The sequence below is a fragment of the Heptranchias perlo genome, unplaced genomic scaffold (assembly GCF_035084215.1).
Source record: "Heptranchias perlo isolate sHepPer1 unplaced genomic scaffold, sHepPer1.hap1 HAP1_SCAFFOLD_257, whole genome shotgun sequence".
Classification (NCBI taxonomy): Eukaryota; Metazoa; Chordata; class Chondrichthyes; order Hexanchiformes; family Hexanchidae; genus Heptranchias; species Heptranchias perlo.
Genome location: NW_027139269.1, coordinates 385286 through 409056, shown reverse-complemented (window position 1 = coordinate 409056; position 23771 = coordinate 385286). Strand labels below are relative to the sequence as shown.

The 23771-nt window shown below is 54.6% G+C and overlaps 1 protein-coding gene across 1 annotated transcript in view; it reads right to left on the bottom strand.

Annotated features, from left to right (window-relative positions):
• pex6 (peroxisomal biogenesis factor 6) overlaps nt 1-23771 on the bottom strand; it is a 108090-nt gene that overhangs the window by 39925 nt on the left and 44394 nt on the right. The window contains exon 11 of the mRNA XM_067978289.1: nt 20774-20979. Within this exon, the coding sequence (XP_067834390.1) occupies nt 20774-20979 (206 nt within the window). The remainder of the gene's footprint in view (nt 1-20773; nt 20980-23771) is intronic.

Below are 23771 nucleotides of genomic sequence, written 5' to 3'. Positions count from 1 at the left end.
TCGGATACAAGCCATCAGGTCCAGGGGACTTGTCAGCCTTTAGACCCATTAGTTTACCTAGTACTTTTTCTCTAGCGATAGTGATTGTTTTTAGTTCCTCCCTCCCCTTTGCCCCTTGATTTTCTACTATTATTGGTATATTATTAGTGTCTTCTACTGTGTAGACAGATACAAAATATCTGTTCAATGCCTCTGCCATTTCCTTGTTTTCTATTATTATTTCCCCAGTCTCATCCTCTAAGGGACCAATGTTTACTTTAGCTACCCTCTTCCTTTTTATATACTTGTAGAAGCTTTTACTGTCAGTTTTTATATTTCTTGCTAGTTTACTCTCATAATTTATTTTCTCCCTCTTTATTATTCTTTTAGTCATCCTTTGCTGGTTTTTAAAGTTTTCCCAATCTTCGGGCTTACCAGTAATCTTTGCCATGTTGTAAGCTTTTTCTTTTAACCTGATACCATCCTTGACTTCCTGAGTTAGCCATGGTTGGTTCACCCTTTTTGTGGAGTTTTTCCTCCTCACAGGGATATATTTTTGTTGCGAGTCATAAAATATCTTTTTAAATGTTTGCCACTGCTTATCCACCATCGTACCATCTAATCTGTTTGCCCAGTCCACTTTAGCCAATTCCGCCCTCATTCCTTTATAATTGCCCTTATTTAAGTTTAATACAGTAGTTTCAGACCAAGATCCTCACTCTCAAACTGGATGTGAAATTCTATCATGTTATGATCGCTGTTTCCCAAGGGATCCTTTACTTTGAGATCATTAATTAATCCTGTAATTAATCCAGAGAGAGAGAGAGGGACGTGCTAGCCAGGGAGAGAGAGAGCGAGCGAGCATGAGCCAGAGAGCGAGCCTGAGCCGGAGAGAGAGAGCGAGCCTGAGCCGGAGAGAGAGAGAGAGAGAGCGAGCCTGAGCCGGAGAGAGAGAGAGAGAGAGCGAGCATGAGCCGGAGAGAGAGAGAGAGAGAGAGAGCGAGCATGAGCCGGAGAGAGAGAGAGAGAGAGCGAGCATGAGCCGGAGAGAGAGAGAGAGAGAGCGAGCATGAGCCGGAGAGAGAGAGCGAGCGAGCATGAGCCGGAGAGAGAGAGCGAGCGAGAATGAGCCGGAGAGAGAGAGCGAGCGAGCATGAGCCGGAGAGAGAGAGAGCGAGCGAGCATGAGCCGGAGAGAGAGAGAGCGAGCGAGCATGAGCCGGAGAGAGAGAGAGCGAGCGAGCATGAGCCGGAGAGAGAGAGAGCGAGCGAGCATGAGCCGGAGAGAGAGAGCGAGCGAGCATGAGCCGGAGAGAGAGAGCGAGCGAGCATGAGCCGGAGAGAGAGAGCGAGCGAGCATGAGCCGGAGAGAGAGAGCGAGCGAGCATGAGCCGGAGAGAGAGAGCGAGCGAGCATGAGCCGGAGAGAGAGAGCGAGCGAGCATGAGCCGGAGAGAGAGAGCGAGCGAGCATGAGCCGGAGAGAGAGAGCGAGCGAGCATGAGCCGGAGAGAGAGAGCGAGCGAGCATGAGCCGGAGAGAGAGAGCGAGCGAGCATGAGCCGGAGAGAGAGAGCGAGCGAGCATGAGCCGGAGAGAGAGAGAGAGCGAGCGAGCATGAGCCGGAGAGAGAGAGCGAGCCAGAGAGTTTTGGACTCTCCCACAAATGGCAACATTTTCTCTACATCTATCCTATTAAATCCTTTCATTATCTTAAAGACCTCTTATCAGGTCATCCCTCAGCCTTCTCCTTTCTAGAGGAAAGAGCCCCAGCCTGTTCAGCCTTTCGTGAAGTCTTATATTCTTAACACACACCTATACAATCATTGTGCAAAAAAACCCCAGATTGGAACATTCACTGAATCTCTGCCTCGTCAATGCTAGTTATTCAAGTGCTGTGGGCTAGTAGTCATAGTAAACTTACACAACAACAATAACTTGCATTTATATAGCACTTGTCAGGAGCGCTATCAAACAAAATTTGACACCAAGCCACATAAGGAGATATTAGGACAGGTGACCAAAAGCTTGATCAAAGAGGTAGGTTTTAAGGAGCATCTTAAAGGAGGAGAGGGATCTCCTCATCTCAACACCACTTCAGATACATCATTGGCACCACATCACAGAAATTTCAATGTAACAAGTGAAATATATTAACTCATCCTAGAAACACAGCACAGAAGGAGGTCTTTTGGCCTATCCTGCCTATACCGGCTCTGTGCTTGATCAAAGAGGTAGGTTTGAAGGAGCATCTTAAAGGAGGAGAGGGATCTCCTCATCTCAACACCACTTCAGATACATCATTGGCACCACATCACAGAAATTTCAATGTAACAAGTGAAATATATTAACTCATCCTAGAAACACAGCACAGAAGGAGGTCTTTTGGCCTATCCTGCCTATACCGGCTCTGTGTAAGAGTTATCCACTTAGTCCCATTCCCCTGTCCGTTCTTCATATCTCTTTGAATTGTTCTTTATCAAATATTTATCCACTTTCCTTTTTAAACCTATCATGGATTCTGCCTCCACCACTGTTTCTGGTTGAGCATTCCATGTCTTATAACAATCCAGTGCATAAAAAAAATTCTTCTAACCTCTCCTTTGTCCTTTTGATGATGATTTTCAATTCATGCCTTCTAGTTACTGACTCACTCACTAGTCTTTCTCTATTTATTTTACCAAAACATCTGCCAGATTTCATCTTAGTCTACTGTTCCCTTTGGTTGAGGGGTCTAGAACGAAGGGCTACGGATACAAGATGAAATGCAAAACATTTAGAACATTTACAAAGAGAGTTGCAAGGATGTGGAATTCAATTCCAGGGTTAGCGGTTGAGGCAGAAACTATGCCAACATTCAAGATTAGATTGGATAGGTGGATGTCGGAAAGGGGGCTGAAAGGATATGGGAACAAGGCAGGTAAATATAATTAGAACTATTTACTTACGTGGAGGGTAACCGCCAGCATACACTGGCTGAGCCTTGTTGTAACTTTTATGTATTTCTCTGTCCTAGTGAAATGAGTCTTTGTTTCTCTAATATCTCCTCATTGTTAAAGCCTCTCATTGCTAATATTAACCTAGCAAATCCCTCCTGCACCCTCTTCATGGCCTTGGTACCCTTTCTAAAGTAGGGCGTCCAAAACTGGGCACAATATTCCGACTGCAGCCTAACCAATACTTTATAGCTATTGATATACAAAGGTTACCTAGCATCTGATACCTTTAAAACAGACTTTCAATACATTTCATGGTGCATATCATAAGATGAAATAGTTACTATAGTCTTACATCTGAGGATGAAAGGTAATAATCAGAGTTCATTTTTAATAAGTAAAATGAAAGGCCGAATAGAATAGCAATGCCTGGGGAGGGTGTGCATCTGATGTACTCATGCAGTACAGTTTATAGCATCCTCTATAACTACAGTTCTGATTGAATTGAGGCTATGAATCTCCATTCATGGTAGCCTCATTTATATAGCATCGTAGGATCTACAGCATAAAAGAAGGCTACTCGGCCCATCGTGCAAGTCAGTGCTAGCTCTTAAGCTGGAGCTGTCTCCTCCAAACCCATTTCTCTGCTCTTGTATCACTTTTATAGTCTTCCTTTTCAAATACTGATCTAATTCCCTATTAAATGATCGTTACATGTCAGCGAAAAAAAGTCCCAATGAATAAAAGATATGTAGAGGACCTTCCATCTGAATGCTTTAAGGCAGGATTTTGTTCCAAGTTCTTTTATATTTTTTCCTACATGCTTTATTAAAGTGCATTTATATTGGCACTCATAGTGTCTTTAATGGAGTCTTTCCTAATCCTGGCGCAATTTAAAAAAAAAAATCAATTACCTATGCAAGGAGAATGAACGCAAAAGTGGTGACTTTAAGTTATCAATCCAGCAACCTCTAAAGGGATAGGTAGTGGCTCTCTTCTGGTTGAGAATGGGTACTCATTTACATTGTGTAGATACTGCAAGAGTGAAGCACTCTTAAAGTGATTAGAGATGGGGGTGATTGCTAAGGTTCAGATATTTGATTCCTTCCAGTTGTAACCATCCCTCGTAGAGCTGTACATGAACCAAGCCAGCCTCCTCTACTGTTGCACTTTTCTCCAAATGTGAAAAGAAAAGGCAAATGCCCATATATAAAACTGTCTTGAAAGAAAGCATTAATGGGGCAATTTAACCTAACCTGCCCATCAGGAAACTGACGGGATCGGGTGCAATGTTGGTTTCACACCCCGCCCGATTTTAGTCAACAGATTGGGCAAGGTGTAAAACCGGAGTTCCACCCGATCCATGGGTATTCCGTCCGGTGAGTTAGATTAAAGTTACCCCCAAAGAGTTCAACCTCGACTGATGGGATGACCCAGAAGGTATGTAGGAGAACTATTAATCTTCAGTGGTGTTCCTTTCCCTTCAGCAATGTTTCATGCTAGTGCAATCAGGGACTTGGGCTCTCCTGATGGCCCACTGGAGAATATAACCCGTGTTGTGGTGTTGAGTTTTACAGACCAGGAGGTTCCATGCAGTGAACAAGGCACCATTCATTCATGGTTATCAACTGTTCCATCAGAGATTCAGAATACATGGCGGTGACGTCACCACATATTTCAGCTATGGGGTTGCAGCTTCTCACAGACACAAGTAAACATCCTTCTTGGCAAAAGTTTACTATTCACTATCAGAATCTGATTAGTTACACTCAGGTGCATCATTCTCCTGATCAACTGCCGTGAAATTTGGCTAAGATGGCAAAAATAGATCACTATGACTTTGCCGGGCTCTCTCTCACAAGATGCGAAATGGGCTCACTCAGCAGGTTCATTCTCCAACTTGAGGTAATGCCTAATTAGATCCAATACTAGCCAACTCTTCTGATCACCTGAAAGCATTCGACAAAGCACTAGTTGACATAACTAACCACCAACTGGTCTGTATCCAAGCAGCATTTCATTGGTGACTTGAAAGGAATACCAAGCAGAAGGTTTGGCTGCATGACAGCAGACTGTTTGGAAGAGTCTCAAGCAGGAAATTGCTAGCTCACATTGCCATCCCATTTACTAGTGAAAAGACTCAGACTTCATATGGGCCCAGACCATGCAGATTATATCTCGTGCTGCAGAGCAGTAGATCCCATCCAAAACAGCTCTACACTGGCAGTGGCTTGCAGTCTGGCTTAATGAAAGATATGCAGCATTTGCCAAAAAAACAGAAATATTTCAGTAGAAGTTAAAGATTGGGCAAGCAGTGGGCAGGGAAACACATCTCCATGCAAAGTCCCGAGAAGAACAGACCCGGTCTTCAGCCTGACACGAGTACAATTCTACACCAGCTCCAAACTGCGTGATCCTAATAAGTACCTGGTCTGTGAAAGAAACAGGGCTGAAGGGTGTTATTTTTATTCCATATTCCAAGGGCTGTGAAAGTGAACTTTGAGCTCATCTTCCCTTAAGCTGAAAAAGTAGGAATCCTCAAGAAGGCCGATCTCACCAGCATCAGTAATCTCAATAATCCATAAAGCATGAGTTTGTTGTAGTCCTTCCTGGCAGATATTGGAGAAAAGAAAATCTCTTGCTCTTGGACTTCGTAGTTTAAAGAGACTTGAACACATAATCCAGGCCAACACTCCAGTGCAGCACTGAGGGAGTTCTGCATTGTTGGAGGTGCCATCTTTCGGATGAGGCCCCGTCGGCCCTCTCAGGTAGACGTAAAAGATCCCACGGCACTTTTCAAAGGAGAGCAGGGAAGCTCTCCCAGTGTCCTGGCCAACATTCATCCCTCAACCAACACCTGAAAAACAGATGATCTGGCCATTTATTTAATTGCTGTTTGTGGGAACTTGCTGTGTGCAAATTGGCTGCCGCGTTTCCGACATAACAAAAGTGACTACACTTCAAAAGTACTTCACTGGTTATAAAGCACTGTGGGACGTCCTGAAAGGTGCCATATAAGTGCAAGTCTTTCTTTACTTCCTACAAGGCATATAAAACAGCTGACTGGATGTTGGTGAGAGACTGTGTGCCAGAGTTCACCCTGTGTGTCGCCAGTGAGATGTAGTCAGGTTGTTAGTCAGACAGGATTGGTAACATTTGAGCCAATTTTCTATCGTAAGCACAATGGAGCTACTGCAATTTCTCTTCAACATTTTCTCTCTTTATTTTGTGCTCAAGGTGAGGGATGTTAGCACTGGCGATGGAACATTTTCCAGTTCAGGCACCTAGGGGCTCGATATTAGGAGGGAGGCGGGTTGGCAGCGGGGGGTCGACTGGGCGTGTGGGTAATACGCCCAGTGAATTCGGGGTGCTCTGCACGCGATCGCAGCCTAATTGAAGGCACTTACTTAGCTTCCGGGTTTCCCGTTCCAGACCTGCACAGCGGGCGCACTGCACACCCGCATCACAGGCTGTCAGCAGGAGGAGCCCTATTTAAAGGGGCAGTCCTCCAATGCTCCTACTGCTGCAAAGAACCAATTTTGGATCATGGAGCAGGCCAGAGGCAAGTCTGCTCCAAGGTTCTCTGAATCCTCACTCCAGGTCTGCTCGATAGGGTGAGGAGGAGGAGGGAATTTTTTTTTCCATTGGATGGGAGGAGGTGTCCTCCCTCCATCTCCAAGAAGGCCTGGCTGGAGGTGGCCGAGGAGGTCACCAGCAGCGGCAATGTGTCCAGAACCTGGGTCCAGTGCAGGAAGCGATTTAATGATCTAACCAGGTCAGCCAAAGTGAGTATACTTACGCATTTTCCCACACTCCGTCTTCCACATCACCACCACCACCACACAACCCCTTCTGCACTGCCACCACAACGCTCTCGCATCACTCCTCACATCCACTCAACCATCATCCTCACCTTGCCTGCACGTACTCATCACCCCAGTTCCAATTCGAACACTACCACGAAACCCAATCCTCATACAATCTCATGGCTATGTCTCACACGCACCCTCCCATGCATCTCCCTCACGCTTACCTCCACCCACACCAATGCATGCAGTGGGTCACCATGCAAACCATCACTCAATCACGCCTTTGTGTTTTGCCTTGATAGGAGAAGAGATGCCAGAATGCCTGGGAGAGAGGGAGGGGGGCGAGCGAGCCGGGGAGAGAGGGAGGGGGGCGAGCGAGCCGGGGAGAGAGGGAGGGGGGCGAGCGAGCCGGGGAGAGAGGGAGGGGGGCGAGCGAGCCGGGGAGAGAGGGAGGGGGGCGAGCCGGGGAGAGAGGGAGGGGGGCGAGCGAGCCGGGGAGAGAGGGAGGGGGCGAGCGAGCCGGGGAGAGAGGGAGGGGGCGAGCGAGCCGGGGAGAGAGGGAGGGGGGCGAGCGAGCCGGGGAGAGAGGTTTGAGAGGGAGATGGCCCCAAGGGACTCCTGCTCTCCCTGCCTAGTCCCTTTACTCTGCCTGGCGGTCACCCATTTCCTTTCTGCCTGCGTATTCTTTACCTGCGGTGTGACCACCTCACTGAACGTGCTATCCACGATAGTCTCAGCATCGCGGATGCTCCACAGTGAATCCTCCCGCAGCTCCAGCTCCGAAATGCGGTTTGCCAGTAGCTGCAGCTGGACACACGTCCTGCACACGTGGTCGCCAGGGACACTGGTAGTGTCCACGACTTCCCACATAGTGCAGGAGGAGCATATCACGGGGGCGAGCTCCACTGCCATGACTTGCCTCAGATTGACACTGCATTCACCTCTCGGACTCTCCTTTTACACCGCGCTCACCTCTCGGACTCTCCTTTTACACAGAGCTCACCTCTCGGACTCTCCTTTTACACCGAGCTCACCTCTCGGACTCTCCTTTCACACTGCGCTCACCTCTCGGACACTCCTTTTACACCGCGCTCACCTCTCGGACTCTCCTTTTACACCGTGCTCACCTCTCGGACTCTCCTTTTACACCGCGCTCACCTCTCGGGCTCTCCTTTTACACAGTGCTCACCTCTCGGACTCTCCTTTTACACCGTGCTCACCTCTCGGACTCTCCTTTTACACCGCGCTCACCTCTCGGACTCTCCTTTTACACAGAGCTCACCTCTCGGACTCTCCTTTTACACCGAGCTCACCTCTCGGACTCTCCTTTCACACTGCGCTCACCTCTCGGACACTCCTTTTACACCGCGCTCACCTCTCGGACTCTCCTTTTACACCGTGCTCACCTCTCGGACTCTCCTTTTACACCGAGCTCACCTCTCGGACTCTCCTTTTACACCGCGCTCACCTCTCGGACTCTCCTTTTACACTGTGCTCACCTCTCGGACTCTCCTTTTACACTGAGCTCACCTCTCGGACTCTCCTTTTACACCGCGCTCACCTCTCGGACTCTCCTTTTACACAGAGCTCACCTCTCGGGCTCTCCTTTTACACAGTGCTCACCTCTCGGACTCTCCTTTTACACAGTGCTCACCTCTCGGACTCTCCTTTTACACCGCGCTCACCTCTCGGACTCTCCTTTTACACAGAGCTCACCTCTCGGACTCTCCTTTTACACCGCGCTCACCTCTCGGACTCTCCTTTTACACAGAGCTCACCTCTCGGACTCTCCTTTTACACTGAGCTCACCTCTCGGACTCTCCTTTTACACTGCGCTCACCTCTCGGACTCTCCTTTTACACTGCGCTCACCTCTCGGACTCTCCTTTTACACCGTGCTCACCTCTCGGACTCTCCTTTTACACCGCGCTCACCTCTCGGACTCTCCTTTTACACAGAGCTCACCTCTCGGACTCTCCTTTTACACTGTGCTCACCTCTCGGACTCTCCTTTTACACCGCGCTCACCTCTCGGACTCTCCTTTTACACCGCGCTCACCTCTCGGACTCTCCTTTTACACCGCGCTCACCTCTCGGACTCTCCTTTTACACTGTGCTCACCTCTCGGACTCTCCTTTTACACTGCGCTCACCTCTCGGACTCTCCTTTTACACCGCGCTCACCTCTCGGACTCTCCTTTTACACTGTGCTCACCTCTCGGACTCTCCTTTTACACTGCGCTCACCTCTCGGACTCTCCTTTTACACTGCGCTCACCTCTCGGACTCTCCTTTTACACTGTGCTCACCTCTCGGACTCTCCTTTTACACTGCGCTCACCTCTCGGACTCTCCTTTTGACGATCCGGATTCTTTCCCCTCAGTCTGGTTCAGTAATAACTGAAGTCGAATACATTTTAAAGTTCAACACATCTTTAATAGCAGGGTTCTTAGTCTGCAGCATTGATTTGGACTCCTGATAGAGTCCCTCTATGCTGGCAGAGCAAGAACAAGAAACATACAGAAATCCACACGTTTTTATACAAATCAATAGGGTTGGAACATACTTAACGAGGGTCAACACCAATCATAAGCCGTATGCCATGCGAGGTTACATTATTTCCGACCAATCATAAATCGTCCATGTGCTGATCATGCTGCTGTTAGACATCAAAGGGGATAACTTCCTCACTTTCCAACTTAGAATGTTCTTCCCTGTTCCTTCTGTTCCTTATCTCCTAACCTGGAATGTCTTTCAACTTTGGCTAAGCTCGTTCCCTATATTGATCTGCCATAAACATGGAGACATTCAGACCAGTCCTTGACTCACATCAAAGACCTATCATTGATAAGACAATGCAGGCCTGCTGACTAAGCAAACATATGGCCCAGCAGGAGGGCCAGGCCACTTGTATCAATCTCAGTTACTAACTAATTAACCCTTTCTAACCATTTTGCATTCTGCTTCTTTGCCACGTAGGCATTTTAATATTTTACTAAAAACTGACCACGGAGGGATTCTCACTTTTACACCGCGCTCACCTCTCGGACTCTCCTTTTACACTGTGCTCACCTCTCGGACTCTCCTTTTACACCGCGCTCACCTCTCGGACTCTCCTTTAATACTGCGCTCACCTCTCGGACTCTCCTTTTACACCGCGCTCACCTCTCGGACTCTCCTTTTACACCGTGCTCACCTCTCGGACTCTCCTTTTACACTGTGCTCACCTCTCGGACTCTCCTTTTACCCCGCGCTCACCTCTCGGACTCTCCTTTTACACCGCGCTCCCCTCTCGGACTCTCCTTTTACACCGCGCTCACCTCTCGGACTCTCCTTTTACACTGTGCTCACCTCTCGGACTCTCCTTTTACACCGCGCTCACCTCTCGGACTCTCCTTTTACACCGTGCTCACCTCTCGGACTCTCCTTTTACACTGTGCTCACCTCTCGGACTCTCCTTTTACACTGTGCTCACCTCTCGGACTCTCCTTTTACACCGCGCTCACCTCTCGGACTCTTTTACACCGCGCTCACCTCTCGGACTCTCCTTTTACACCGCGCTCACCTCTCGGACTCTCCTTTTACACCGTGCTCACCTCTCGGACTCTCCTTTTACACCGCGCTCACCTCTCAGACTCTCCTTTTACACCGCGCTCACCTCTCGGACTCTCCTTTTACTCCGTGCTCACCTCTCGTACTCTCCTTTTACACAGAGCTCACCTCTCGGACTCTCCTTTTACACTGCGCTCACCTCTCGGACTCTCCTTTTACACAGCGCTCACCTCTCGGACTCTCCTTTTACACAGCGCTCACCTCTCGGACTCTCCTTTTACACCGCGCTCACCTCTCGGACTCTCCTTTTACACTGTGCTCACCTCTCGGACTCTCCTTTTACACCGCGCTCACCTCTCGGACTCTCCTTTTACACCGCGCTCACCTCTCGGACTCTCCTTTGACACCGCGCTCACCTCTCGGACTCTCCTTTTACACCGCGCTCACCTCTCGGACTCTCCTTTTACACCGCGCTCACCTCTCGGACTCTCCTTTTACACCGCGCTCACCTCTCGGACTCTCCTTTTACACCGCGCTCACCTCTCGGACTCTCCTTTTACACCGCGCTCACCTCTCGGACTCTCCTTTTACACTGCGCTCACCTCTCGGACTCTCCTTTTACACCGCGCTCACCTCTCGGACTCTCCTTTTCCACCGAGCTCACCTCTCGGACTCTCCTTTTACACCGTGCTCACCTCTCGGACTCTCCTTTTACACTGCGCTCACCTCTCGGACTCTCCTTTTACACCGCGCTCACCTCTCGGACTCTCCTTTTACACTGCGCTCACCTCTCGGACTCTCCTTTTACACTGCGCTCACCTCTCGGACTCTCCTTTTACACCGTGCTCACCTCTCGGACTCTCCTTTTACACCGCGCTCACCTCTCGGACTCTCCTTTTACACCGCGCTCACCTCTCGGACTCTCCTTTTACACTGTGCTCACCTCTCGGACTCTCCTTTTACACCGTGCTCACCTCTCGGACTCTCCTTTTACACCGCGCTCACCTCTCGGACTCTCCTTTTACACCGCGCTCACCTCTCGGACTCTCCTTTTACACTGCGCTCACCTCTCGGACTCTCCTTTTACACTGCGCTCACCTCTCGGACTCTCCTTTTACACCGAGCTCACCTCTCGGACTCTCCTTTTACACCGCGCTCACCTCTCGGACTCTCCTTTTACACCGCGCTCACCTCTCGGACTCTCCTTTTACACTGCGCTCACCTCTCGGACTCTCCTTTTACACTGCGCTTACCTCTCGGACTCTCCTTTTACACCGAGCTCACCTCTCGGACTCTCCTTTTACACCGCGCTCACCTCTCGGACTCTCCTTTTGCACCGAGCTCACCTCTCGGACTCTCCTTTTACACCGCGCTCACCTCTCGGACTCTCCTTTTACACTGCGCTCACCTGTCGGACTCTCCTTTTACACTGAGCTCACCTCTCGGACTCTCCTTTTACACAGCGCTCACCTCTCGGACTCTCCTTTTACACCGCGCTCACCTCTCGGACTCTCCTTTTACACTGCGCTCACCTCTCGGACTCTCCTTTTACACCGCGCTCACCTCTCGGACTCTCCTTTTACACTGCGCTCACCTCTCGGACTCTCCTTTTACACCGCGCTCACCTCTCGGACTCTCCTTTTACACTGCATTCACCTCTCGGACTCTCGCTCTCAGACTCTCTTTTTACACTGCGCTCACCTCTCGGACTCTCCTCTCGCTCTCGGGATCGGTGATAAAAAGAGGGGGAGAGGAGAGAGAGCAGAGCGCGGGATCAGCGATAAATGGAGGGAGAGAGGAGAGAGCGGACCGTGGGATCAGCAATATAAGGAGGGAGAGAGAGCGGAGCACAGGATCAATGATAAAAGGAGAGAGAGGACAGCGCGGAGCGCGGGATCAGCGATAAAAGGAGGAGAAAGAGGAGAGAGAGCACAGCACAGGATCAGTGATAAAAGGAGAGAGAGGAGAGAGAGCACAGCGCAGGATCAGTGATAAAAGGAGAGGAGAGAGAGCACAGCGCAGGATCAGTGATAAAAGGAGAGAGAGGAGAGAGAGCACAGCGCAGGATCAGTGATAAAAGGAGAGAGAGGAGAGAGAGCACAGCGCAGGATCAGTGATAAAAGGAGAGAGAGGAGAGAGAGCACAGCGCAGGATCAGTGATAAAAGGAGAGAGAGGAGAGAGAGCACAGCACGGGATCAGTAATAAAAGGAGGAGAGAGAGCACAGCACGGGATCAGTGATAAATGGAGAAAGAGAGAGGAGCACGGGATCGGTGATAAAAGGAGAGAGAGGAGAGAGAGCACAGCACGGGATCAGTAATAAAAGGAGGAGAGAGAGCACAGCACGGGATCAGTGATAAATGGAGAAAGAGAGAGGAGCACGGGATCGGTGATAAAAGGAGGAGAGAGAGAGCACAGCACGGGATCAGTGATAAAAGGAGGAGAGAGAGCACAGCACGGGATCAGTGATAAATGGAGGAGAGAGAGGAGCACGGGATCAGTGATAAAAGGAGGAGAGAGAGCACAGCACGGGATCAGTGATAAATGGAGGAGAGAGAGGAGCACGGGATCGGTGATAAAAGGAGGAGAGAGAGGGGAAAGTGGAGTGCGGGATCAATGCTAAAAGGAGGGAGAAAGGACGAGGACCACTGCTTTTCTTGATATATATTAATGACTTGGACTTGGGTGTACAGGGCACAATTTCAAAATTTGCAGATGACACAAAACTTGGAAGTGTAGTAAACAGTGAGGAGGATAGTGATAGAATTCAAGAGGATATAGACAGGCTGGTGGAATGGGCGGACACGTGGCAGATGAAATTTAATGCAGAGAAGTGTGAGGTGAAACATTTCAGTCGGAAGAACGAGGAGAGGCAATATAAACTAGAGGGCACAATTCCATAAGAGGTTCAGGAGCAGAGAGATCTGGGGGTATATGTACACAAATCATTGAAGGTGGCAGGGCAGGTTGAGAAAGTGGTTAAAAAAGCATACGGCATCCTGGGCTTTATAAATAGAGGCAGAGAGTACAAAAGCAAGGAAGTCATGATGAACCTTTATAAAACACTGGTTCGACCACAACTGGAGCATTGCGTCCAGTTCTGGGCACCGCACTTTAGGAAAGATGTGAAGGCCTTAAGAGAGGGTGCAGAAGAGATTTACTAGAATGATTCCAGGGATGAGGGACTTTAGTTACGTGGAGAGACTGGAGAAGCTGGGGTTGTTCTCCTTGGAACAGAGACGGTTGCGAGGAGATTTGATCGAGGTGTTCAAAATCATGAAGGGTCCAGACAGAGTAGACGGAGAGAAACTTTTTTACACAGCGAGTTGTTCTGATCTGGAATGCACTGCCTGAAAGGGCGGTGGAAGCAGATTCAATCGTGGCTTTCAAAAAGGAATTGGATAAATACTTGAAGGAGAAAAATTTGCAGGGCTGTGGGGAAAGAGCGGGAGAGTGGGACTAGCTGGATTGCTCTTGCAGAGAGCCGGCACGGACTGCAACGACCCCATTTGGTCTCTTGGTGATAATGGGAACCAAACGTTCCTGCATAAACACCGTTGCCCCGATGTTCCTTGACCTTCACCTGCGATAAGGTGAGATTTATTTCCTGTGCGATGTAGTTCCTGCCTCAGCCACTGACGGAGCTCGGGTACCTGCCTACTGCCTCATGAGAAAGTGTTTAGAAACAGACACTGAGTGAAATCATTCCTGATAATAATTCCCCAATCACGTTACAAGTTAGCCCATTGTGCACGTTGTCTACACTTGTGATTAAATAGCACTTTTCACAACCTCAACACCTCCCACAATACTTTACAGCAAATGAAGTATTTTGGAAGTGCAGTCACTGTTGTAATGTAGGAAACACGGCAGCAAATGTGCAAAGAGCAAGATCCCACAATGATCACAAGCAGAAAATCTGTTTTAGTGATGTTGGTTGAGGAATAAATATTGGCCAGGACTCCCCTGCTCTTCTTCCATTCTTCCCTCAGGTGGATGTAAAAGATCCCAGTGGTGGCCAATGGGATCTTTTACATCCACCTGAGGGGGCAGACGGGGCCTCGGTTCATCGTCTCGTCCAAAGGACGGCACTCCAACAGCGCAGCGCTCCCTCAGTCCTGACCCTCCGACAGTGCGGCGCTCTCTCAGTACTGACCCTCCGACAGCGCGGCGCTCCCTCAGTGCTGACCCTCCGACAGCGCGGCTCTCCCTCAGTACTGACCCTCCGACAGCGCGGCACTCCCTCAGTACTGACCCTCCGACAGCGCGGCACTCCCTCAGTACTGTCCCTCTGACAGCGCGGCGCTCCCTCAGTACTGACCCTCCGACAGCGCGGCACTCCCTCAGTACTGACCCTCCGACAGCGCGGCACTCCCTCAGTACTGTCCCTCCGACAGCGCGGCACTCCCTCAGTACTGTCCCTCTGACAGCGCGGCACTCCCTCAGTGCTGACCCTCCGACAGTGCAGCACTCCCTCAGTACTGACCCTCCGACGGTGCAGCGCTCCCTCAGTACTGACCCTCCGACAGTGCAGCGCTCCCTCAGTACTGACCCTCCGACAGTGAAGCGCTCCCTCAGTACTGACCCTCCGACGGTGCAGCACTCCCTCAGTACTGACCCTCCGACAGTGCAGGGCTCCCTCAGTACTGACCCTCCGACAGTGCAGCACTCCCTCAGTACTGACCCTCCGACGTGGCAGCGCTCCCTCAGTACTGACCCTCCGACAGTGCAGCACTCCCTCAGTACTGACCCTCCGACAGTGCAGCGCTCCCTCAGTACTGACCCTCCGACAGTGAAGCGCTCCCTCAGTACTGACCCTCCGACGGTGCAGCACTCCCTCAGTACTGACCCTCCGACAGTGCAGCACTCCCTCAGTACTGACCCTCCGACGGTGCAGCTCTCCCTCAGTACTGACCCTCCGACAGTGCAGCGCTCCCTCAGTACTGACCCTCCGACAGTGAAGCGCTCCCTCAGTACTGACCCTCCGACGGTGCAGCACTCCCTCAGTACTGACCCTCCAACAGTGCAGGGCTCCCTCAGTACTGACCCTCCGACAGTGCAGCGCTCCCTCAGTACTGACCCTCCGACAGCGCAGCGCTCCCTCAGTACTGACCCTCCGACAGCGCGGCGCTCCCTCAGTGCTGACCCTCCGACAGCGCGGCTCTCCCTCAGTACTGACCCTCCGACAGCGCGGCACTCCCTCAGTACTGACCCTCCGACAGCGCGGCACTCCCTCAGTACTGTCCCTCTGACAGCGCGGCGCTCCCTCAGTACTGACCCTCCGACAGCGCGGCACTCCCTCAGTACTGACCCTCCGACAGTGCGGCACTCCCTCAGTACTGACCCTCCGACAGCGCGGCACTCCCTCAGTACTGTCCCTCCGACAGCGCGGCACTCCCTCAGTACTGTCCCTCTGACAGCGCGGAACTCCCTCAGTGCTGACCCTCCGACAGCGCGGCACTCCCTCAGTACTGTCCCTCTGACAGCGCGGCACTCCCTCAGTGCTGACCCTCCGACAGTGAAGCGCTCCCTCAGTACTGACCCTCCGACAGTGCAGCGCTCCCTCAGTACTGACCCTCCGACAGTGCAGCGCTCCCTCAGTGCTGACCCTCCGACAGTGCAGCGCTCCCTCAGTACTGACCCTCCGACAGTGCAGCGCTCCCTCAGTGCTGACCATCCGACAGCGCAGCGCTCCCTCAGTGCTGACCCTCCGACAGCGCAGCTCTCCCTCAGTCCTGACCCTCCGACAGCACGGCGCTCCCTCAGTACTGACCCTCCGACAGTGAAGCGCTCCCTCAGTACTGACCCTCCGACGGTGCAGCACTCCCTCAGTACTGACCCTCCGACAGTGCAGGGCTCCCTCAGTACTGACCCTCCGACAGTGCAGCGCTCCCTCAGTGCTGACCCTCCGACAGTGCAGCGCTCCCTCAGTACTGACCCTCCGACAGTGCAGCGCTCCCTCAGTGCTGACCATCCGACAGCGCAGCGCTCCCTCAGTGCTGACCCTCCGACAGCGCAGCTCTCCCTCAGTCCTGACCCTCCGACAGCACGGCGCTCCCTCAGTACTGACCCTCCGACAGTGAAGCGCTCCCTCAGTACTGACCCTCCGACGGTGCAGCACTCCCTCAGTACTGACCCTCCGACAGTGCAGGGCTCCCTCAGTACTGACCCTCCGACAGTGCAGCACTCCCTCAGTACTGACCCTCCGACAGCGCAGCGCTCCCTCAGTACTGACCCTCCGACAGCGCGGCGCTCCCTCAGTACTGACCCTCCGACAGTGCAGCACTCCCTCAGTACTGACCCTCCGACAGTGCAGCGCTCCCTCAGTACTGACCCTCCGACGGTGCAGCGCTCCCTCAGTACTGACCCTCCGACGGTGCAGCGCTCCCTCAGTACTGACCCTCCGACAGTGCAGCACTCCCTCAGTACTGACCCTCCGACGGTGCAGCGCTCCCTCAGTACTGACCCTCCGACGGTGCAGCGCTCCCTCAGTACTGACCCTCCGACAGTGCAGCGCTCCCTCAGTACTGACCCTCCGACAGTGAAGCGCTCCCTCAGTACTGACCCTCCGACGGTGCAGCACTCCCTCAGTACTGACCCTCCGACAGTGCAGGGCTCCCTCAGTACTGACCCTCCGACAGTGCAGCACTCCCTCAGTACTGACCCTCCGACAGCGCAGCGCTCCCTCAGTACTGACCCTCCGACAGCGCGGCGCTCCCTCAGTACTGACCCTCCGACAGCGCGGCACTCCCTCAGTACTGACCCTCCGACAGTGCAGCACTCCCTCAGTACTGACCCTCCGACGGTGCAGCGCTACCTCAGTACTGACCCTCCGACGGTGCAGCGCTCCCTCAGTACTGACCCTCCGACGGTGCAGCGCTCCCTCAGTACTGACCCTCCGACAGTGCAGCGCTCCCTCAGTACTGACCCTCCGACAGTGAAGCGCTCCCTCAGTACTGACCCTCCGACGGTGCAGCACTCCCTCAGTACTGACCCTCCGACAGTGCAGGGCTCCCTCAGTACTGACCCTCCGACAGTGCAGCACTCCCTCAGTACTGACCCTGCGACAGTGCAGCACTCCCTCAGTACTGACCCTCCGACAGTGCAGCGCTCCCTCAGTACTGACCCTCCGACGGTGCAGCGCTCCCTCAGTACTGACCCTCCGACGGTGCAGCGCTCCCTCAGTACTGACCCTCCGACAGTGCAGCACTCCCTCAGTACTGACCCTCCGACGGTGCGGCGCTCCCTCAGTACTGACCCTCCGACGGTGCAGCGCTCCCTCAGTACTGACCCTCCGACGGTGCAGCGCTCCCTCAGTACTGACCCTCCGACGGTGCAGCGCTCCCTCAGTACTGACCCTCCGACAGTGCAGCACTCCCTCAGTACTGACCCTCCGACGGTGCGGCGCTCCCTCAGTACTGACCCTCCGACGGTGCAGCGCTCCCTCAGTACTGACCCTCCGACAGTGCAGCGCTCCCTCAGTACTGACCCTCCGACGGTGCAGCGCTCCCTCAGTACTGACCCTCCGACAGTGCGGCACTCCCTCAGTACTGACCCTCCGACAGTGCAGCGCTCCCTCAGTACTGACCCTCCGACGGTGCAGCGCTCCCTCAGTACTGACCCTCCGACGGTGCAGCGCTCCCTCAGTACTGACCCTCCGACAGTGCAGCACTCCCTCAGTACTGACCCTCCGACGGTGCAGCGCTCCCTCAGTACTGACCCTCCGACGGTGCAGCGCTCCCTCAGTACTGACCCTCCGACGGTGCAGCGCTCCCTCAGTACTGACCCTCCGACAGTGAAGCGCTCCCTCAGTACTGACCCTCCGACGGTGCAGCACTCCCTCAGTACTGACCCTCCGACAGTGCAGGGCTCCCTCAGTACTGACCCTCCGACAGTGCAGCACTCCCTCAGTACTGACCCTCCGACAGCGCAGCGCTCCCTCAGTACTGACCCTCCGACAGCGCGGCGCTCCCTCACTACTGACCCTCCGACAGTGCAGCACTCCCTCAGTACTGACCCTCCGACAGTGCAGCGCTCCCTCAGTACTGACCCTCCGACGGTGCAGCGCTCCCTCAGTACTGACCCTCCGACGGTGCGGCGCTCCCTCAGTACTGACCCTCCGACGGTGCAGCGCTCCCTCAGTACTGACCCTCCGACAGTGCAGCACTCCCTCAGTACTGACCCTCCGACAGTGCAGCGCTCCCTCAGTACTGACCCTCCGACGGTGCAGCGCTCCCTCAGTACTGACCCTCCGACGGTGCAGCGCTCCCTCAGTACTGACCCTCCGACAGTGCAGCACTCCCTCAGTACTGACCCTCCGACGGTGCGGCGCTCCCTCAGTACTGACCCTCCGACGGTGCAGCGCTCCCTCAGTACTGACCCTCCGACAGTGCAGCACTCCCTCAGTACTGACCCTCCGACGGTGCAGCGCTCCCTCAGTACTGACCCTCCGACGGTGCAGCGCTCCCTCAGTACTGACCCTCCGACAGTGCAGCACTCCCTCAGTACTGACCCTCCGACGGTGCGGCGCTCCCTCAGTACTGACCCTCCGACGGTGCGGCGCTCCCTCAGTACTGACCCTCCGACAGTGCAGCGCTCCCTCAGTACTGACCCTCCAACGGTGCGGCGCTGCCTCAGTACTGACCCTCCGACAGTGCAGCGCTCCCTCAGTACTGACCCTCCGACAGTGCGGCACTCCCTCAGTACTGACCCTCCGACAGTGCTGCGCTCCCTCAGTACTGACCCTCCGACGGTGCAGCGCTCCCTCAGTACTGACCCTCCGACGGTGCAGCGCTCCCTCAGTACTGACCCTCCGACAGTGCAGCGCTCCCTCAGTACTGACCCTCCGACGGTGCAGCGCTCCCTCAGTACTGACCCTCCGACGGTGCAGCGCTCCCTCAGTACTGACCCTCCGACAGTGCAGCGCTCCCTCAGTACTGACCCTCCGACAGTGCAGCGCTCCCTCAGTACTGACCCTCCGACAGTGAAGCGCTCCCTCAGTACTGACCCTCCGACGGTGCAGCACTCCCTCAGTACTGACCCTCCGACAGTGCAGGGCTCCCTCAGTACTGACCCTCCGACAGTGCAGCACTCCCTCAGTACTGACCCTCCGACAGCGCAGCGCTCCCTCAGTACTGACCCTCCGACAGCGCAGGGCTCCCTCAGTACTGACCCTCCGACAGTGAAGCGCTCCCTCAGTACTGACCCTCCGACGGTGCAGCACTCCCTCAGTACTGACCCTCCGACAGTGCAGGGCTCCCTCAGTACTGACCCTCCGACAGTGCAGCACTCCCTCAGTACTGACCCTCCGACAGCGCAGCGCTCCCTCAGTACTGACCCTCCGACAGCGCGGCGCTCCCTCAGTACTGACCCTCCGACAGTGCAGCACTCCCTCAGTACTGACCCTCCGACAGTGCAGCGCTCCCTCAGTACTGACCCTCCGACGGTGCAGCGCTCCCTCAGTACTGACCCTCCGACGGTGCAGCGCTCCCTCAGTACTGACCCTCCGACGGTGCAGCGCTCCCTCAGTACTGACCCTCCGACAGTGCAGCGCTCCCTCAGTACTGACCCTCCGACGGTGCAGCGCTCCCTCAGTACTGACCCTCCGACGGTGCAGCGCTCCCTCAGTACTGACCCTCCGACGGTGCAGCGCTCCCTCAGTACTGACCCTCCGACAGTGCAGCGCTCCCTCAGTACTGACCCTCCGACAGTGCGGCACTCCCTCAGTACTGACCCTCCGACAGTGCAGCGCTCCCTCAGTACTGACCCTCCGACAGTGCGGCACTCCCTCAGTACTGACCCTCCGACAGTGCAGCGCTCCCTCAGTACTGACCCTCCGACAGTGCAGCACTCCCTCAGTACTGACCCTCCGACAGTGTAGCACTCCCTCAGTACTGACCCTCCGACGGTGCGGCGCTCCCTCAGTACTGACCCTCCGACGGTGCAGCGCTCCCTCAGTACTGACCCTCCGACAGTGCAGCGCTCCCTCAGTACTGACCCTCCGACGGTGCAGCGCTCCCTCAGTACTGACCCTCCGACAGTGCGGCTCTCCCTCAGTACTGACCCTCCGACAGTGCGGCACTCCCTCAGTACTGACCCTCCGACAGTGCGGCGCTCCCTCAGTACTGACCCTCCGACAGTGCAGCACTCCCTCAGTACTGACCCTCCGACAGTGCGGCGCTCCCTCAGTACTGACCCTCCGACAGTGCGGCACTCCCTCAGTACTGACCCTCCGACAGTGCAGCGCTCCCTCAGTACTGACACTCCGACAGTGCAGCGCTCCCTCAGTACTGACCCTCCGACAGTGCAGCGCTCCCTCAGTACTGCTCTGGGAGTGTCGGCCTGGATTATGAGCTCTCTGGAGTGGGACTTGAATCCATCGTCTTCTGGCCCAGAGGGGAGAATGATTGAGCCAAGCGGACACCTCTGTCTCTCCCCCCACCCCCCGACCTACCTACCCAGGGTTCAGCCTGTAACCTCCCAGTGCCCGGACTCTGATTGGCTCACCTGAGGAAGGTCATAGAGCACTCGGTAGCGATGGCTTTAGCCAGCAGGGTCTTGCCGGTGCCGGGCGGGCCGTATAGGAGCAGGCCAGTCCTGCGTAGGCCCAGTGTCAGCAGCTCGGGACAGTCCAGCGGAAGCTGGACCGTGTCCAGGATCTCCCGCTTCACGTCCTGCAGGCCTCCCACGTCGTGCCACTTCACCGCGGGAATCTGGGGGAAAGCAAGACAACAGCAGACCTCAGCAAGCTGGGGGGGGGGGGCGGGCCACTCCCTGCTCTACTCGCCCAGCATCCGACCACAGGCTGAAGATCCCGAGCGGCCCCGTCTCAGCCTCATTGTTCCAAACCCTTATCGTTGTGTCAGCCATTTCTCCTTTCTTGCAACTCGACTGAAAACTGTTTCCAGGGGCAGGAGGGTCGGTGACCAGAGGACACAGATTTAAGGTGATCGGCAAAAGAACCAGAGGGGAGACGAGGAATCATTTGTTACTCAGCGAGTTGTTCTGATCTGGAATTCACTGCCTGAAAGGGCGGTGGAAGCAGATTCAATAATAACTTTCAAAAGGGGAATTGGAGAAATACAATTCACAGGGCCATGGGGAAAGAGCAGGGGAGTGGGACTAATTGGATTGCTCTTTCAAAGAGCCGGCACAGGCACGATGGGCCGAGTGGCCTCCTTCTGTGCTGTATCATTCTATCATTGCCCGACTGAAGGGGTGAGGGCAGGCATGTGGGGAATGGGACAGACACAGCGAAGTGGAAGACATTTCGGAAGCTCTGGTGCGGAAGGTGGCATCGTCCTGACCGTCGTGACGGAGATGGAGAAGCTGAGAATGGGATAGAGTCCTCACAGGAATGGGGTGGGAGGAAGTGTACTCAAGGTAGCTGTCACCCTCAGCCCTTCCCCTCCCTCCCAGAACCATGATCGGGACCCCCTTGTCCTCACCTTCCACCCCACCAGCCTCCACATTCAACCTATCATCCTCCGCCATTTCCAAACACATCTTTCCCCGCCCCTCCCCTTTCAGCATTTCCAAAAGGCCCGTTCCCTCTGTAACACCCTGGTCCACGATTCCCTCACCCCCAACACCCGCTCCCTCTGTAACACCCTGGTCCACGATTCCATCACCCCCAACACCCACTCCCTCTGTAACACCCTGGTCCACGATTCCATCACCCCCAACACCCGCTCCCCCTGTAACACCCTGGTCCACGAGTCCATCACCCCCAACACCCGCTCCCTCTGCGACACCCTGGTCCACGATTCCATCACCCCCAACACCCGCTCCCTCTGTAACACCCTGGTCCACGATTCCATCACCCCCAACACCCGCTCCCTCTGTAACACCCTGGTCCACTGTTCCATCACCCCCAACACCCGCTCCCTCTGTAACACCCTGGTCCACGATTCCATCACCCCCAACACCCGCTCCCTCTGTAACACCCTGGTCCACGATTCCATCACCCCCAACACCCGCTCCCCCTGTAACACCCTGGTCCACGATTCCATCACCCCCAACACCCGCTCCCTCTGTAACACCCTGGTCCACGATTCCATCACCCCCAACACCCGCTCCCCCTGTAACACCCTGGTCCACGATTCCATCACCCCCAACACCCGCTCCCTCTGTAACACCCTGGTCCACGATTCCATCACCCCCAACACCCACTCCCTCTGCAACACCCTGGTCCACGATTCCATCACCCCCAACACCCACTCCCTCTGTAACACCCTGGTCCACGATTCCATCACCCCCAACACCCACTCCCTCTGTAACACCCTGGTCCACGATTCCATCACCCCCAACACCCGCTCCCTCTGTAACACCCTGGTCCACGATTCCATCACCCCCAACACCCGCTCCCTCTGGGACACCCTGGTCCACGATTCCATCACCCCCAACACCCGCTCCCTCTGTAACACCCTGGTCCACGATTCCATCACCCCCAACACCCGCTCCCTCTGGGACACCCTGGTCCACGATTCCATCACCCCCAACACCCGCTCCCTCTGTAACACCCTGGTCCACGATTCCATCACCCCCAACACCCGCTCCCTCTGTAACACCCTGGTCCACGAGTCCATCACCCCCAACACCCGCTCCCTCTGTAACACCCTGGTCCACGATTCCATCACCCCCAACACTCGCTCCCTCTGTAACACCCTGGTCCACGATTCCATCACCCCCAACACCCGCTCCCTCTGGGACACCCTGGTCCACGATTCCATCACCCCCAACACCCTCTCCCTCTGTAACACCCTGGTCCACGATTCCATCACCCCCAACACCTGCTCCCTCTGTAACACCCTGGTCCACGAGTCCATCACCCCCAACACCCGCTCCCTCTGTAACACCCTGGTCCACGATTCCATCTCCCCCAACACCCGCTCCCTCTGTCACACCCTGGTCCACGAGTCCATCACCCCCAACACCCGCTCCCTCTGTCACACCCTGGTCCACGATTCCATCACCCCCAACACCTGCTCCCTCTGTAACACCCTGGTCCACGAGTCCAACACCCCCAACACCCGCTCCCTCTGTAACACCCTGGTCCACGATTCCATCACCCCCAACACCCGCTCCCTCTGTAACACCCTGGTCCACGAGTCCATCACCCCCAACACCCGCTCCCTCTATAACACCCTGGTCCACGAGTCCATCACCCCCAACACCCGCTCCCTCTGTAACACCCTGGTCCACGATTCCATCACCCCCAACACCCGCTCCCTCTGTAACACCCTGGTCCACGAGTCCATCACCCCCAACACCCGCTCCCTCTGGGACACCCTGGTCCACGATTCCATCACCCCCAACACCCGCTCCCTCTGTAACACCCTGGTCCACGATTCCATCACCCCCAACACCCGCTCCCTCTGTAACACCCTGGTCCACGATTCCATCACCCCCAACACCCGCTCCCCCTGTAACACCCTGGTCCACGATTCCATCACCCCCAACACCCTCTCCCTCTGTAACACCCTGGTCCACGATTCCATCACCC